Source organism: Nyctereutes procyonoides, unplaced genomic scaffold, assembly GCF_905146905.1.
Source record: "Nyctereutes procyonoides isolate TBG_1078 unplaced genomic scaffold, NYPRO_anot_genome, whole genome shotgun sequence".
Taxonomy (NCBI): Eukaryota; Metazoa; Chordata; class Mammalia; order Carnivora; family Canidae; genus Nyctereutes; species Nyctereutes procyonoides.
The window spans coordinates 34,719,350-34,732,168 of NW_026575126.1; the positions used below are offsets into that span (position 1 = coordinate 34,719,350).

The following is a 12,819-nucleotide window of genomic DNA, read 5'->3' on the forward strand; positions in this document are numbered from 1 at the left end:
AAGAACGAAGTGTATAATTCCATTTATTTAAAATTCCAGAAAATGCAAACTGACATAATATGGCTCCCTGGGGATGGAGTTGAAGGAGACATTGATTCCAAGAGGGCACAAGAAAACTTTTGGAGGCGGTGGAAGGTTATCTTGATTATGGTTGATGAGTGCTGTGGTCTGAATGTATCCCTGCAAAATACATACGTTGAATTTTTTTTTAAAGATTTTATTTATTTATGAGAGACACAGAGAGAGAGACAGAGACACAGGCAGAGGGAGAAGCAGACTCCATGCAGGGAGCCCAACGTGGGACTTGATCCCAAGTCTTCAGGATCAGGCCCTGGGCCAAAGGCAGCACTAAACTGCCCCTAGCCACCTGGGCTGCCCTGAAATTCTAAGTCTCCAAAGTGGCTGTATTAGGAGGTGAAGGCTTTGGGAGGTGTTTAAATCATGAGGGTGGAGCCCTCATACATGGGATCAGTTTTCTTATGAAAGAGATCCTAGGAGGTTCCCCATCTTCAGCCATGTGAGTACAGCTAGGTGTCAACTCTGACCCAGGGAAGAGCACGTTCCTTGATCTTGGTTGGACTCCTTAGCATTCAGAACTGTGAGAGGGACGCCTGGGTGGCTCATTGGTTGAGCATCTACCTTTGGCTCAGGGCACCTGATCCTGGGGGTTCTGGGATAGACTCCCATATCAGGGTCCCGGGAGGGAGCCTGCTTCTCCCTCTGCCTATGTCTCTGTGTATCTTATGAATAAATAAATAAATAAAATCTTTTAAAAATAACTGTGAGAAGTTAATTACTGGTATTTATAAATTACCCTGTTTGTTGTAACAGCATAAATGGACTAAGACAATGGGTGTGCACTAAGTAATACACTTAAGTAAAGGAAAAACTCGGTTCAACATTCTTTTTCATTGTATTTTCAACTTAGTAATTCATTAGATGTTGGGATCATCAATTTTCCTTGGTAAGTACAGTGATATAAACTAAGTATAGAAAAACAAGATCTACTAGGATGTGAAAACCACTTCTCTCAAAGCTTCAGTTCTTTATTTTTAAGATTTTATTTACTTATTCATGAGAGAGACAGAGAGAGAGAGAGGCAGAGACACAGGCAGAGGGAGAAGCAGGCTCCATGCGGGGAGTCTGATGTGGGACTTGATGCTGGGACCCTGGAATCACGACCTGAGCCAAAGGCGCTAGCCGCTCAACCACTGAGCCACCCAGGTGTCCCTATTTATTATTTTTTTAAAAGATTGTAATTATTAGCATGAGCACAAGTGGGGGGCAGCGGGAGAGGGAGAAGTTCTCTTTTCAGCAGGGAGTCTGACTTGGGGATCAATCCCAGGACCCTGAGATCATAATCTGAGTTGCAGGCAAGATGCTTAATCTTAACTGACTGTACCACCCAGGTGTCCCTCCAACCATTTATTTATTTATCATTTACCTTTCCTTGCATTGTCATACCAGGTTATCCCCGTTTATCTCCTACTTCTCTGTTTTCTCCCTCCTGCTGGTTTATCTTTACGCAGGTATGGATTTTCCTCTCCTCTGTATATGAGGCACTGAAAAGTAAGGACCTCCAGTTTCCAACTTTCAACCCAGTGTCTAGGAAAGAATAAATGATAAAAAAGTGCCACAGGGGCACCTGGGTGGCTTCAGCCGAAGAGCGTGTGACTGGATCTTGGGTGGTGAGCTTGAGACCCACGATGCAAGTGGAGATAAATAAGACTTAAATTTAAAAAGGGGGAGGGGGAGGTCACAGGAATCATACAGGATGAAGAGTGGAAATGGTCACTGGGTTTTAGCAATGGCAATGAGGATGTCACTGAGCGAGATCTCGAGTAGGGGTGTTACACGTTTGGGATGAAGAATCTGGCAATGCTCTGAAGCATGATTGGAGCCAGGGAATATTATTTGGGGGTCACAGGTGTAATCGCGGAGTCCTGGGATTTAAGCGCCAGCGCATTCCTTGTTTCATCGTGGCCTCCCCCAGCCATTACTCCATCGGCGGCTCCCGTCCTGGGCCGGTCACCGTCCAACAAGTCTGGCCCTCCTGCTTCTACAAACCCCCAGGCTGAAACTGCCCAGTGACAGCCTCTGTAGAAACTCCAGGGCTCTCCTAGCTCCCCCAAACCAAGAATCTCCTCTGGGTTAACAACAGCTTTTGAGCGACAAGAGCTACGCGTCCTCCCGCCCGCCTCTCCTCCCCGCGCCCAGAACGGGCCGCCGCAGAGCCGACGGACTCGAGCGGGGACGAGCGGGGAGGACAGACAGCCCTAGCCCACGCCCCCACGAGCCCGCGACGCTCCACACGGCAGCTGCACGAGGCTTCCCAATCTTTTTTTTTTTTTTTTAAGATTTTATTTACCCATGATAGACACACACAGACAGAGGCAGAGACACAGGCAGAGGGAGCAGCAGGCTCCACGCAGGAGCCCGACGCGGGCCTCGATCCCCGGTCCCCAGGGTCACGCCCCGGGCCGAAGGCGGCGCTAAACCGCTGGGCCGCCCGGGCTGCCCAAGGTTTCCCAATCTTACAACCGAATAAATCTGAGGACGCAAACAAATGTCAGTGCCGCCGGCGGACAGAAGGCTGTAACCACTGCGTCGGAACCACACGGCGGCACGAAGTCCGGGTCACCCTCCCTTTCAGGGAATCCAGAATCGGAAACTCGAGAGCCTGGAGCGCTCCGTAGGCGTCGAGTCACGCATTCGCGAGCATCTATCCCTGCGGCTCGCTTCCTGCCCGGCTTTCGAGAGGGGGAGGCGGGCCCCTAATCCAGACACTAAGACACACGAGGTGGGCGCCCCAGCTCCCAGAGGAACCCTCCTAGGAGCCGCGTGCGGGAGACCCCGCAGGGACCGCGGCGCGCACGGAACGCGCGGAACCAGGAAGAGGAAGGCTCCGCCCAGCCGGGCGTCCCTGATTGGCTGCCGGCCCGCTTGGAACTCTGGGGCGGGCGGCGTCACATCCGCCGGGCCCGCCATCTTGTTCCCAGGGGCAGTTGGCGGAAGAGATCGCGCTCCGTGGCCGCCGGCTCGCCTTCTGCCGGGAGTTCTCGCGGCCCGCGCTTCGGCGTCTGCGTTCGGCTCAGGGTCCTTCTGTCGGCGTCCCCGTTGCCCTCCCTCACCCAGCTGGGGGACAGCGAGGCGGCCCCCTCTCCCGACGGCGTTCCATGGAGTAGGGTCCCGGACCGTTGTCCCGAAGAGCGAGATCGAGCTTGGCCCCCTCCCCCTCCCTCCTCCCTCCCTCCTTCCTTCCGCCGCAACATGGCTAACAACAGCCCCGCGCTGACAGGCAACTCGCAGCCGCAGCACCAGGCGGCGGCGGCCGCGGCCCAGCAGCAACAGCAGTGCGGCGGCGGCGGCGGCGCCACCAAGCCGGCGGTCTCGGGCAAGCAGGGGAATGTGCTGCCGCTGTGGGGCAACGAGAAGACGATGAACCTCAACCCCATGATCTTGACCAATATTCTGTCGTCGCCTTACTTCAAAGTGCAGCTCTACGAGCTCAAGACCTACCACGAGGTGGTGGACGAGATCTACTTTAAGGTACGAAGCGTCTAGGCCTGGGGGGCCGGGGCGGGCGGGTCAATTCCGTGGAGGGGTGTGGAGGAGCCGGGCGGAGGCGGTCCTTGAGGTCTGAGCGTCCGTAGGCGCAGGGGGTTGGGTGGGGGAGCGGTGCTCCGTAGTCGGCCAGGGAGGGGTCAGACGGGCCGCCCGCCCTCTCATTTCTTTTTCAGATTTTTAGGGCTGGGAGAGCCCGCCACCATTGAAGTCTCTCCTCCCCCAACCTCCTGCCCACCCCTGGGGGGAGTTGGGCGGGAGGGGTGGGGGAGGGGAGAAGAGGGTGACTGAATCCTCTCCAGTTCACAGCTTTAAAATTATTCCTTTTGACGTGGATCTACTCAGCGCCAACTTGTTGGTGCTTCTCCCGCTCACCCCGGGCCAGGGCGTGTATTGACTTCGATGTTGGCCTCGTGTTGTTGGTATTCTTTATCCGATCCAGACAGGGAAGTGGTCAGTGCGAGTGTCGGGTGGGGGTGGGAGGGTTGAGGGTGGAGAGGTGCCAGGGCAGGAGGTGTACAGAAGGCCTGGAAAATTTCCCAGCAGGAAGTCAGGAGTAAGTGGTCTCAGTTACTTGTGCATTGGGCTTGTTTAGAATTATCTGGGCCCTGGGCTTCTGCGGCAGGGTCGGTGCTGGCTTGGCTGTGCTGGGGAGCTCACCTGGCGCCTCCTCACTGCACTCTTGTCTCAGTTCTTGTTTCGTTAGCAGGATTGACTCAGTCTTGCAGCGAGGCTCGGAGCAGCCCAGGGTCGCAGGTAGAGGTATGCACTATTAATCATGCTCAATCGCCATAAATGCATTTCCCTGGTTAAATGAACGGCTAATTAGGTACTTTTTGGCCATTGGTTTTGGGCTTTTCTTCACCAACTAGATAGGTTTTCTCCACTTCCCTGCAAATTATGTAGTTTTAAAAATATCTTCCAGGCCTCGTAAGGTTAATTCATATTTTAAGGAATGTTAGTAGTCTTAATGATCTTTAAATATTTTAGCTAGAACATGTAACAAAACATCATCCATTTTGAGTATTTAATTCTTGGAACATTTGACAGACCACAAAGTATTTTCTGTGATCTGAACATACCTGTAGAAGTGTTAACTGAAGGAAATTCTCTTTATTTGCTTTTAGGTTATATTTTGTCCACAATCCTCCCCCCACCCCACCTCTTTAAGCGATTAGGGTATTAAAGGCTTTTTTTTTTTTTTTTTTTTGAGATACTAGTTTTTGATAGAAAATGATACTTTGAGAGTACAGTTCAACTTTGGGTATGTAAACTACACTGAAATTTTGTTATCCTTTTATAAGAGTATATTGTAAGTAATTGTAGTACTTTGAACTAGGTTTATTAGCTTTTAAAAGGTAAGACCTTTTTCAGCATGAATACATGGTGGATATTCTTAGTTTTGTGTAGTAAACTTAAAAAAAACATGGAAAATTGGGTTCCTGCTCTTTCTGTAGCAGGTTCTGTTTAGTAACACAGGCAGATGTTAATGTGATAGAGGAAAAGCTTGTTTTCAAATTTCAAATACTGTGTTTTGAAACAATTTAAGATTGTACTAGAAATTATTTAAATATAGTTAAAAACTTAAAGATGGAGGCTTTGTTATCAGGATGTCCAGATTAAATAATCATTGAAATATGTAGGCTTCTAGTTTTAAGTCAGTTTTGTGTTGCATCCCCCTTTGGCTGGCCTTTAAGGAATTGAAACATCTTTCATAGCAAACTGGGGAAGGAAATGAAACCTTAAAGCAGTGCTGAGCCTAACAGTGTAATGCTTACATTCAAATGCATGTTTTTCTGTCTGAAGCCACTGAAAAAAGCTATAAAAATGTAACCATGGGTGGGTGAAGCTACTCTTTTAGGAATGCATAGTGAAAGAACAGGATTTTACTTTGATTTTGTTTTAAATTAAGAAAAACAGATCTTTCTAAAAGACCTTGAGTTCTATGTTACCAAATTAATATTCTTTCTTTGCTATTTGTAGGTAAAGTATGTGGTTTTTATAGGGTACTCATCTCAACAAAGATACTGTATCAATTATACTTAATATAATGACTAGTCACACTCAGTTTTTAACAGTTTATATTCTGGGGAAAAACTGAATTGGTTTACATAATTAGGCTGAAAATAAACCAACAAGAATGATCTTTGTAGGTGTGGCCCTTGTAATTTCATCTTTAATCAGGAACGAACATAATGCCTATTCATGGTAAAAAAAAATGTAGTTTCATAATTTTGCATTAGAAGTAACTTGTTGCTGTTTAACATACTTAAGTCATTTTTCTTTATTTGATGTAGAATTTTAAATCATAAAATTAAGAGTATTTTTTTGAAATACTAAAACTTCATTGATGCTTCAAGTTGAAGACTTAAATCCATTTTAAAATGAGAATCTTTATTTTTTAAACAACTCATAGTAAGATACAAAATTTTAATATATTATCACGTTTTTTACAATTATATGAGATTCCTAGAAATCTCTTGGCTCAACAAGAATCAGCTCTCTACAGAGCTGTTTTAATGGAATTTCTGCTCATGAAACTTGTTTTTACCAAACTCTGGCAGTTTTATTGGTGCTTTTAAAAAAGCTAAGCAGTTTTTCAAAGATGGTTTATATAATGTATGTAAGCAAAATATGTAATGTCAATATACCCAGCTTCCAAACTTTTGGAAGAATCTGCTCTATTATGGACTTGGGTTTACTTTAATCATAGCTTTAAAAAAATTCGAAGTATGAATGTTTGTTGTGTTCCTCTTTTCTATTTCAGGTCACACATGTTGAGCCGTGGGAGAAAGGAAGCAGGAAAACAGCAGGCCAAACGGGATGTGCGGAGGGGTAAGTAGAAGTACGTGCATTTTTCAGTTTTTCTGTGTCTGATAACTAAGTTTATATTTAGGAAACTAAAAGTGACAGTTACTCAAATGACAGTTGGCAAAGCTTAGAAGTTTTGCTTTTATCTAAATCCAGGTGGCTCGTGAATGGGGTTAAAACATGCTGTTTAATAATGCTCTAATCTTAGTTTTTCATCATGTCTTGTTATTACTACCTAATGTAATTAATCAGTTGGTGTTAAATATCTCTGTTATTTTACTACCTTTTTTTTTTACTGTTTCCCTTAAAGGTTCGAGGTGTTGGAACAGGAGGAATTGTTTCTACAGCTTTCTGCCTGTTATACAAATTATTTACTCTGAAGCTAACTCGTAAGCAAGTGATGGGTCTCATAACGCACACAGACTCTCCATATATTAGAGCCCTTGGATTTATGTATATAAGGTAAGCATGCATTTATCTACATTTCTATTAAGTATATCATTTTAATTCATATAAACCTAATCAATCTTTTGTAATTCTAGGTACACACAGCCCCCTACAGATCTATGGGACTGGTTTGAATCCTTCCTTGATGATGAAGAGGTATGTCAACAAGGGTAATAATTAGTTTTCTTCTCATTACTCTCATGTTTTTAGTATCTTTTATTGGAGGCTTAATGTTTTTCACAATCTCCTGTAGTTAGGTTTACTTCACTCTTACTTTTGGAATTGCTGTCCTTTTACTAAGACATAGTGGATTTTATATATCATAGATTAAGTTTTTAAAATTTTCTTAGTTCTTAATTGTTTAAATGGTTTTGGTAACTATTAAATTTTTTCTTCCTGATTACATTTTGTGTATTGCATTGATCTTGACTTGTACAGTTGATAGTGATTTTTTAAGTGGGCCATTCTCAGGATTGAGGTGTTAAGACATGCCCATACAATACTAATTATAGTGTTTTATTCTTTTGGAACTTTTCAGCTCCCTACACTCTAACTTCTTCCATGTATCTTAATACTCCCACTTGCGTAGAAGTGCAGAATTGAAGAGCTGGGTGGGATTTCAATAGGGTGAGAGTTTAGATGATATATCCAAAATGATCAAAGTATTTCAATTCTAGCTTTCTGACTCATAATGTACTATACATATTTTTAAGCCAGAAGAAAACCTTAAAATTAGTACTTTAGTTCTTGCTTTTTTAATTGATTTGTTTTTTTTAAAGTAAGCTCTACACCCAGTGTGGGGTTTGAACTCAGGACCAGGAGATCAACAGTCAGATGCTCTAAGACTGAGCCAGCCAGGTGCCCCTTTTTGTTTTTTAATTATAAATATAGTTTGCTGCTGAGCTTTAACAAGGTTGAGCTTGTTGCATATGTTTAGGAGACAAAAGTTACTTTTGGAAACATTGCTGTGTCATATTTAAATCGCAGTTTTGTATTAATATGCTTACACTGTGATGTCCAAGATCTCAAAAAGGTACTTAATACATACCCGTATTATCCATTCATATGCCCCCCACCACTTTGTATTTTAAGGTTCATAGCGTAAACTTTGAGTCCCATGCTTCAATAGTACTATTTAAAATATTTGTCCAAAGAATTTGTTGAATTAAAGGATAGTTCTAATAGGTCTTCCTGGTGTGTTTTTATATTGTTATGTGCACACCTAAAACTCTTTTGTAGACATGGAGAATTTTAGTCTTTTTTTTTTTTTTTTTTTTTTTGGCAGGGTCTATTTACTGAATTACTCATTTTCCTGAAGAAGCAAAAAATGTATTAGGTGATAAATCACAATCTTTAAAGTAGTTTTTCTTTTTAGATGAGATTTTTCAGGTCAAAACACTTCTCCCTTCTATATTTAAAAAGCATGTCCCTCTTCGTAATTGGTATTGTATTAGGTTTGTTTCTGAATGCTTCTATTTAATCTGTTTTTTATTGTATTTACAAGCCTTAGGATCTCTATTTAAGCTAACTTATTGTTTTCTTCCTTAGATATCTGCAGCGATTATATTTGGAAATACTGTATATCTGAACACTTAAATGTGTGTGAGTGCAAGCAGTTTTACCTTTAGCTCTTGTTTTCCTGTTTAGATAACAAATCTCACTTTCCTTGTGTGCTTGCACTATAGGTTTGGGACTGACAATAGCTGACTAACATGTCCTGAGCTGTGAGAGGGCATAGCAAGAAGGCCTTCATGCGGTAATGACCCTTTTCAGAGACAATGGTCATCATGGATTATGCGTTTCCAATTATTTGTTCATTTATTTATTTTCTACATAACTCTAAATTAGAAACCTCACTGCTTCATGGCAGTTGGTTTGCTATTGCTTCCAGTTTTATGAGGGCTTCATTTTATATTAGAGCTGTTAAAAGATAATCTTTAGAGAGGGTTGTCTAAAGTAGTTCATATGCAGTTAGGCTACAGAGCTAGGAATGATGTGTGCAAATGTGTCCACAGAAAGAAATACATACTTAGTAGGTATGTGGAATGTTAATTTAAGTTTATGTTCCACAGAGTTTAGTAATGTAAGGGGCTGTTTCATGTTCCTGTTAACTGAGTGAGATCAATGCTCTTTATGCCCACGAGGCTGCAGGATTTGTTCGCACCTGCATGCACACACTTAAGCCCAAGTATTTCTCTGTATCATTCATTACCAGATTAGTAGGGTACACAAATTAAAATTTTCGTTAGAATTTTTTTGTATTTGAGATTCCAAAGATGGTAATATTTTTATAGTATTCACATATATATTGAAATTATTATTTTTTTGACGGCTAGGGTATCTTTTGTGTTTTTGTAGGACCTAGATGTGAAGGCTGGTGGAGGCTGTGTAATGACCATTGGAGAAATGCTGCGGTCTTTTCTCACAAAATTGGAGTGGTTTTCTACCCTGTTTCCAAGAATTCCAGTTCCAGTTCAGAAGAATATTGATCAACAGATTAAAACCCGCCCCAGAAAAATCAAGAAGGATGGGAAGGAAGGTCCTGAGGAAATAGACAGACATGTTGAACGCAGGCGTTCCAGGTAACGTACCTCTTGGAATTACTTGAAAGATAGGCTTTATAAAAGGTCCTTGGAGATCCGCGGCAAATTCTTAGAAAATTCTCTGTATGCTGTTCATTTTATGAGTTTGTCGCTTTTAACCCTGAAAGGTCATTTTCTGCCTTTTGAGGCCTTTAATCGTTCCTAACATGTCTATGTAAGTTGGAGACCTAAATAACACTCTCAAAAGTTAAATTTTTAGGATATGTTTTATTTGTTGAAATTTTCTTTTTCCTTCCTTTATTAAATATTAGGTCTCCAAGGAGATCACTGAGTCCACGGAGGTCCCCAAGAAGATCAAGAAGTAGAAGCCATCATCGGGAGGGCCATGGGTCTTCTAGTTTTGATCGAGAATTAGAAAGAGAGAAAGAACGCCAGCGACTAGAGCGTGAAGCCAAAGAAAGGGAGAAAGAAAGGCGAAGATCCCGAAGTATTGATCGGGGTTGGAACGCAGGCGGAGTAGCAGGAGTAGGGAAAGGCATAGAAGTCGTAGTCGAAGTCGGGATAGGAAGGGGGACCGAAGAGACAGGGATCGGGAAAGAGAAAAAGAAAATGAGAGAGGTAGAAGACGAGATCGTGACTATGATAAGGAAAGAGGTAATGACCGAGAAAAGGAGCGAGAGCGATCAAGAGAACGGTCCAAGGAACGGAGAAGTAGGGGTGAGGTAGAAGAGAAGAAACACAAAGAAGATAAAGATGATAGGCGGCATAGAGATGACAAAAAAGATTCCAAGAAGGAGAAAAAACACAGTAGGAGTAGAAGCAGAGAAAGGAAACACAGAAGTAGGAGTAGAAGTAGAAATGCGGGGAAACGAAGCAGAAGCAGGAGCAAAGAGAAATCAAGTAAACATAAAAATGAAAGTAAAGAAAAATCAAATAAACGAAGTAGAAGTGGCAGTCAAGGAAGAACTGACAGTGTTGAAAAATCAAGAAAACGGGAGCATAGCCCCAGCAAAGAAAAATCTAGAAAGCGTAGCAGAAGCAAAGAACGTTCCCACAAACGAGATCACAGTGATAGTAAGGACCAGTCTGACAAACACGATCGTCGAAGGAGCCAAAGTATAGAACCAGAGAGCCAAGAAAGGCAACATAAAAACAAAGATGAGACTGTGTGAAGTTTTTTTTTTTTTTGTAAAAGTGGATCACATTGAATCCTATAAATGTTTGATTAAATCTGCTTTCTTTTTCTTCCAAGTTGAGATTGTGCCGTAGTTAAGCACTCTTCAAGCTCCCTGTAGGCTGCATTTTCATTTCCTCTTTTGTGTAGGGAAGTGCCTTTGTAATCCCATTTATTGCATTGATGTTTTCACCCAATTGTTGAGTTTGATACATGATGCACAGATTGTTCTTGCATTTTTATTGTTTAATTGTTTTTGAGATGTACAGTCTGTACATATGTCCTGAAAATGTTTTAATTCCTTTGGCATGGTTGCCATGTTGGTTAAATTTGTATAAGGCAATAAACTGCCGCTAATTCTATTTTTGTTTTGTAGGTGTGGGATTATGGTTTGTGTACTGAAGTTAGCATGGCTGTGCTTTTCATAATAGAATGCTAAAGACTTTGAGAATGGATCTTGGATGTCTATTCTGGGAGAATTGTGTGCTTTCAGTGTACACAAGGGCAGCAGTTGTAGGATTAACATTGTCCACTGTATATTCTCTTGGAAGGCTCTTGTTTAATATGTTACACTTAATATTCTCCACAGTTAACTTTTAGATTCATGACAAGGTAGTTTCTGAGGCAGAAGTTTCAATTAGGCTGTGATTTGATCAAGTCCTTTTAGCATTCTACCTCAAAGGGACACTGTTATTATGCCTAAAATATATTCACTTAGTTTTCCTTTTTTATTTGGAAAAATACATGTCATGTAATCTTTTTTTCTCGAATTTCTCAGATTTTAAAGTACTATATTAAAGGAAAAAATTAATGTCTAAAGCCTAGCATTCTTGCAGCAACCCTATACTAACGTGAAATTGGGAGAGGGTGGGGCAGATGAGTAGAGAAGTAGATTCAAGCCTCAAGCTTCCAAAGGATTTTTATAAATGGAAAAAACTTAAATTATGAAACAGCTTGGTAATAGTCTCCTTTTTTTAAAATTCAAAACTTTTTTTATTGATAATGAAGATTGCTGTTTTGAGTTTTTAAACTTAATCTAGGACAGAAATATTAAAAGTAATGCTATGCTGCATTATTTAAGATTATCAGCAGATTATTTGAAAGATTGTTCTTATGACTTGTATTCTGATTACAGAGAACGATCATGAGTGTGGAATAAATACTGGATTAAATCCTTTATTCTGGGTGTTGGCTTCCCCCCCTTCCCCTTTGTCAACATTTTAAATATTTTTATTGTGGAAATTTATACAGTGTTAGAGTCACACTTTGTGTAGAGGGTTGGATATCTCAGTGCCCAAATGACCAGTGAATTTTAAACGGGTAGACTAGAATTGAATTGGTTATGTGATAGTCAATAATACTTACTAGAGTTCTTAATATCAGCAATTCCTTTTGTCAGTGGGTATTCTGTGTGTCGCTAGGTTCTTTTCAATTGGGTGATTACTTAATTTTCACATCAAAGGTGCTTAATGAGATACTTTGCACTTGGATTACATACTAGAATCATTTAAAATTTGGACCTGAGGTGACTTTTATATAAGACCACTCCTCCAGTTTTTTTAGAACAAGAAATTGAGGTCCGAGGTGATTTGTTCAGTCAACAGAGGGAGTGTTCCAGACAGTATGTAGACCATCTTAACATCTTTGATCTCACTGTTTATATTGGCCAACTCGATGGGCACTCGGAAACCACCTTGCAAAGTGTTACATGGGGCAAACAAGTACATTTGGAAGAGTCCTTCATATGTGGGCTTAACATTTGTACCTACCTAACTCCAGAAAAATCTAATTAAATGAAGGAATTCCTCACTGAAAAAATGCTACGCTTTTTTTTTTAATAAGTAGAAGATTCAGTCATCTTGCCTTTTAAATTGAGCATCAAGTAAATTGACAAATTAGAAAAGCATTTTAAAGTAACGAAAGATCAATCTTAAATATTTTTAGCCTACCTGAATTATGGTGCTATTTCTAAATATAGTTCCACCTGAAATGTTCGTTTCACAGTGTATTTTACGTAAAATGTGGAAAGAATTTCAGATAGAGATGAAAATATTATAAGCTGTATTTGACTTCCTCTGATTTTTAATGTTTTAAGTTTACCCTTGAACATTTTGATAAGTAGTAGAATGTTAATAATACTAATTGTTGCCAAATACATGCATGGTTTAATTTGAAGAGCAGCTTCCTGAAAGACCAGGAAAACAAGTGGCTGCAAAAGACCTCAGAATAATTTCTTACAACATGAGCAAACTTGAAAAGCTTTTGACAGAACGTTATAAA

At 41.3% G+C, this 12,819-nt stretch overlaps 1 protein-coding gene across 1 annotated transcript; it reads left to right on the forward strand.

Moving 5' to 3' along the window:
• Nucleotides 1-3,120: 3,120 nt before the first annotated feature.
• Nucleotides 3,121-11,716, forward strand: PRPF38B (pre-mRNA processing factor 38B). The gene is given in 7 exon segments (XM_055340748.1): nucleotides 3,121-3,549; nucleotides 6,332-6,403; nucleotides 6,686-6,837; nucleotides 6,918-6,978; nucleotides 9,181-9,404; nucleotides 9,677-9,864; nucleotides 9,867-11,716. Coding segments are annotated over 7 exon segments (1,647 nt in total). The 5' UTR covers nucleotides 3,121-3,270; the 3' UTR covers nucleotides 10,538-11,716.
• Nucleotides 11,717-12,819: the final 1,103 nt, after the last annotated feature.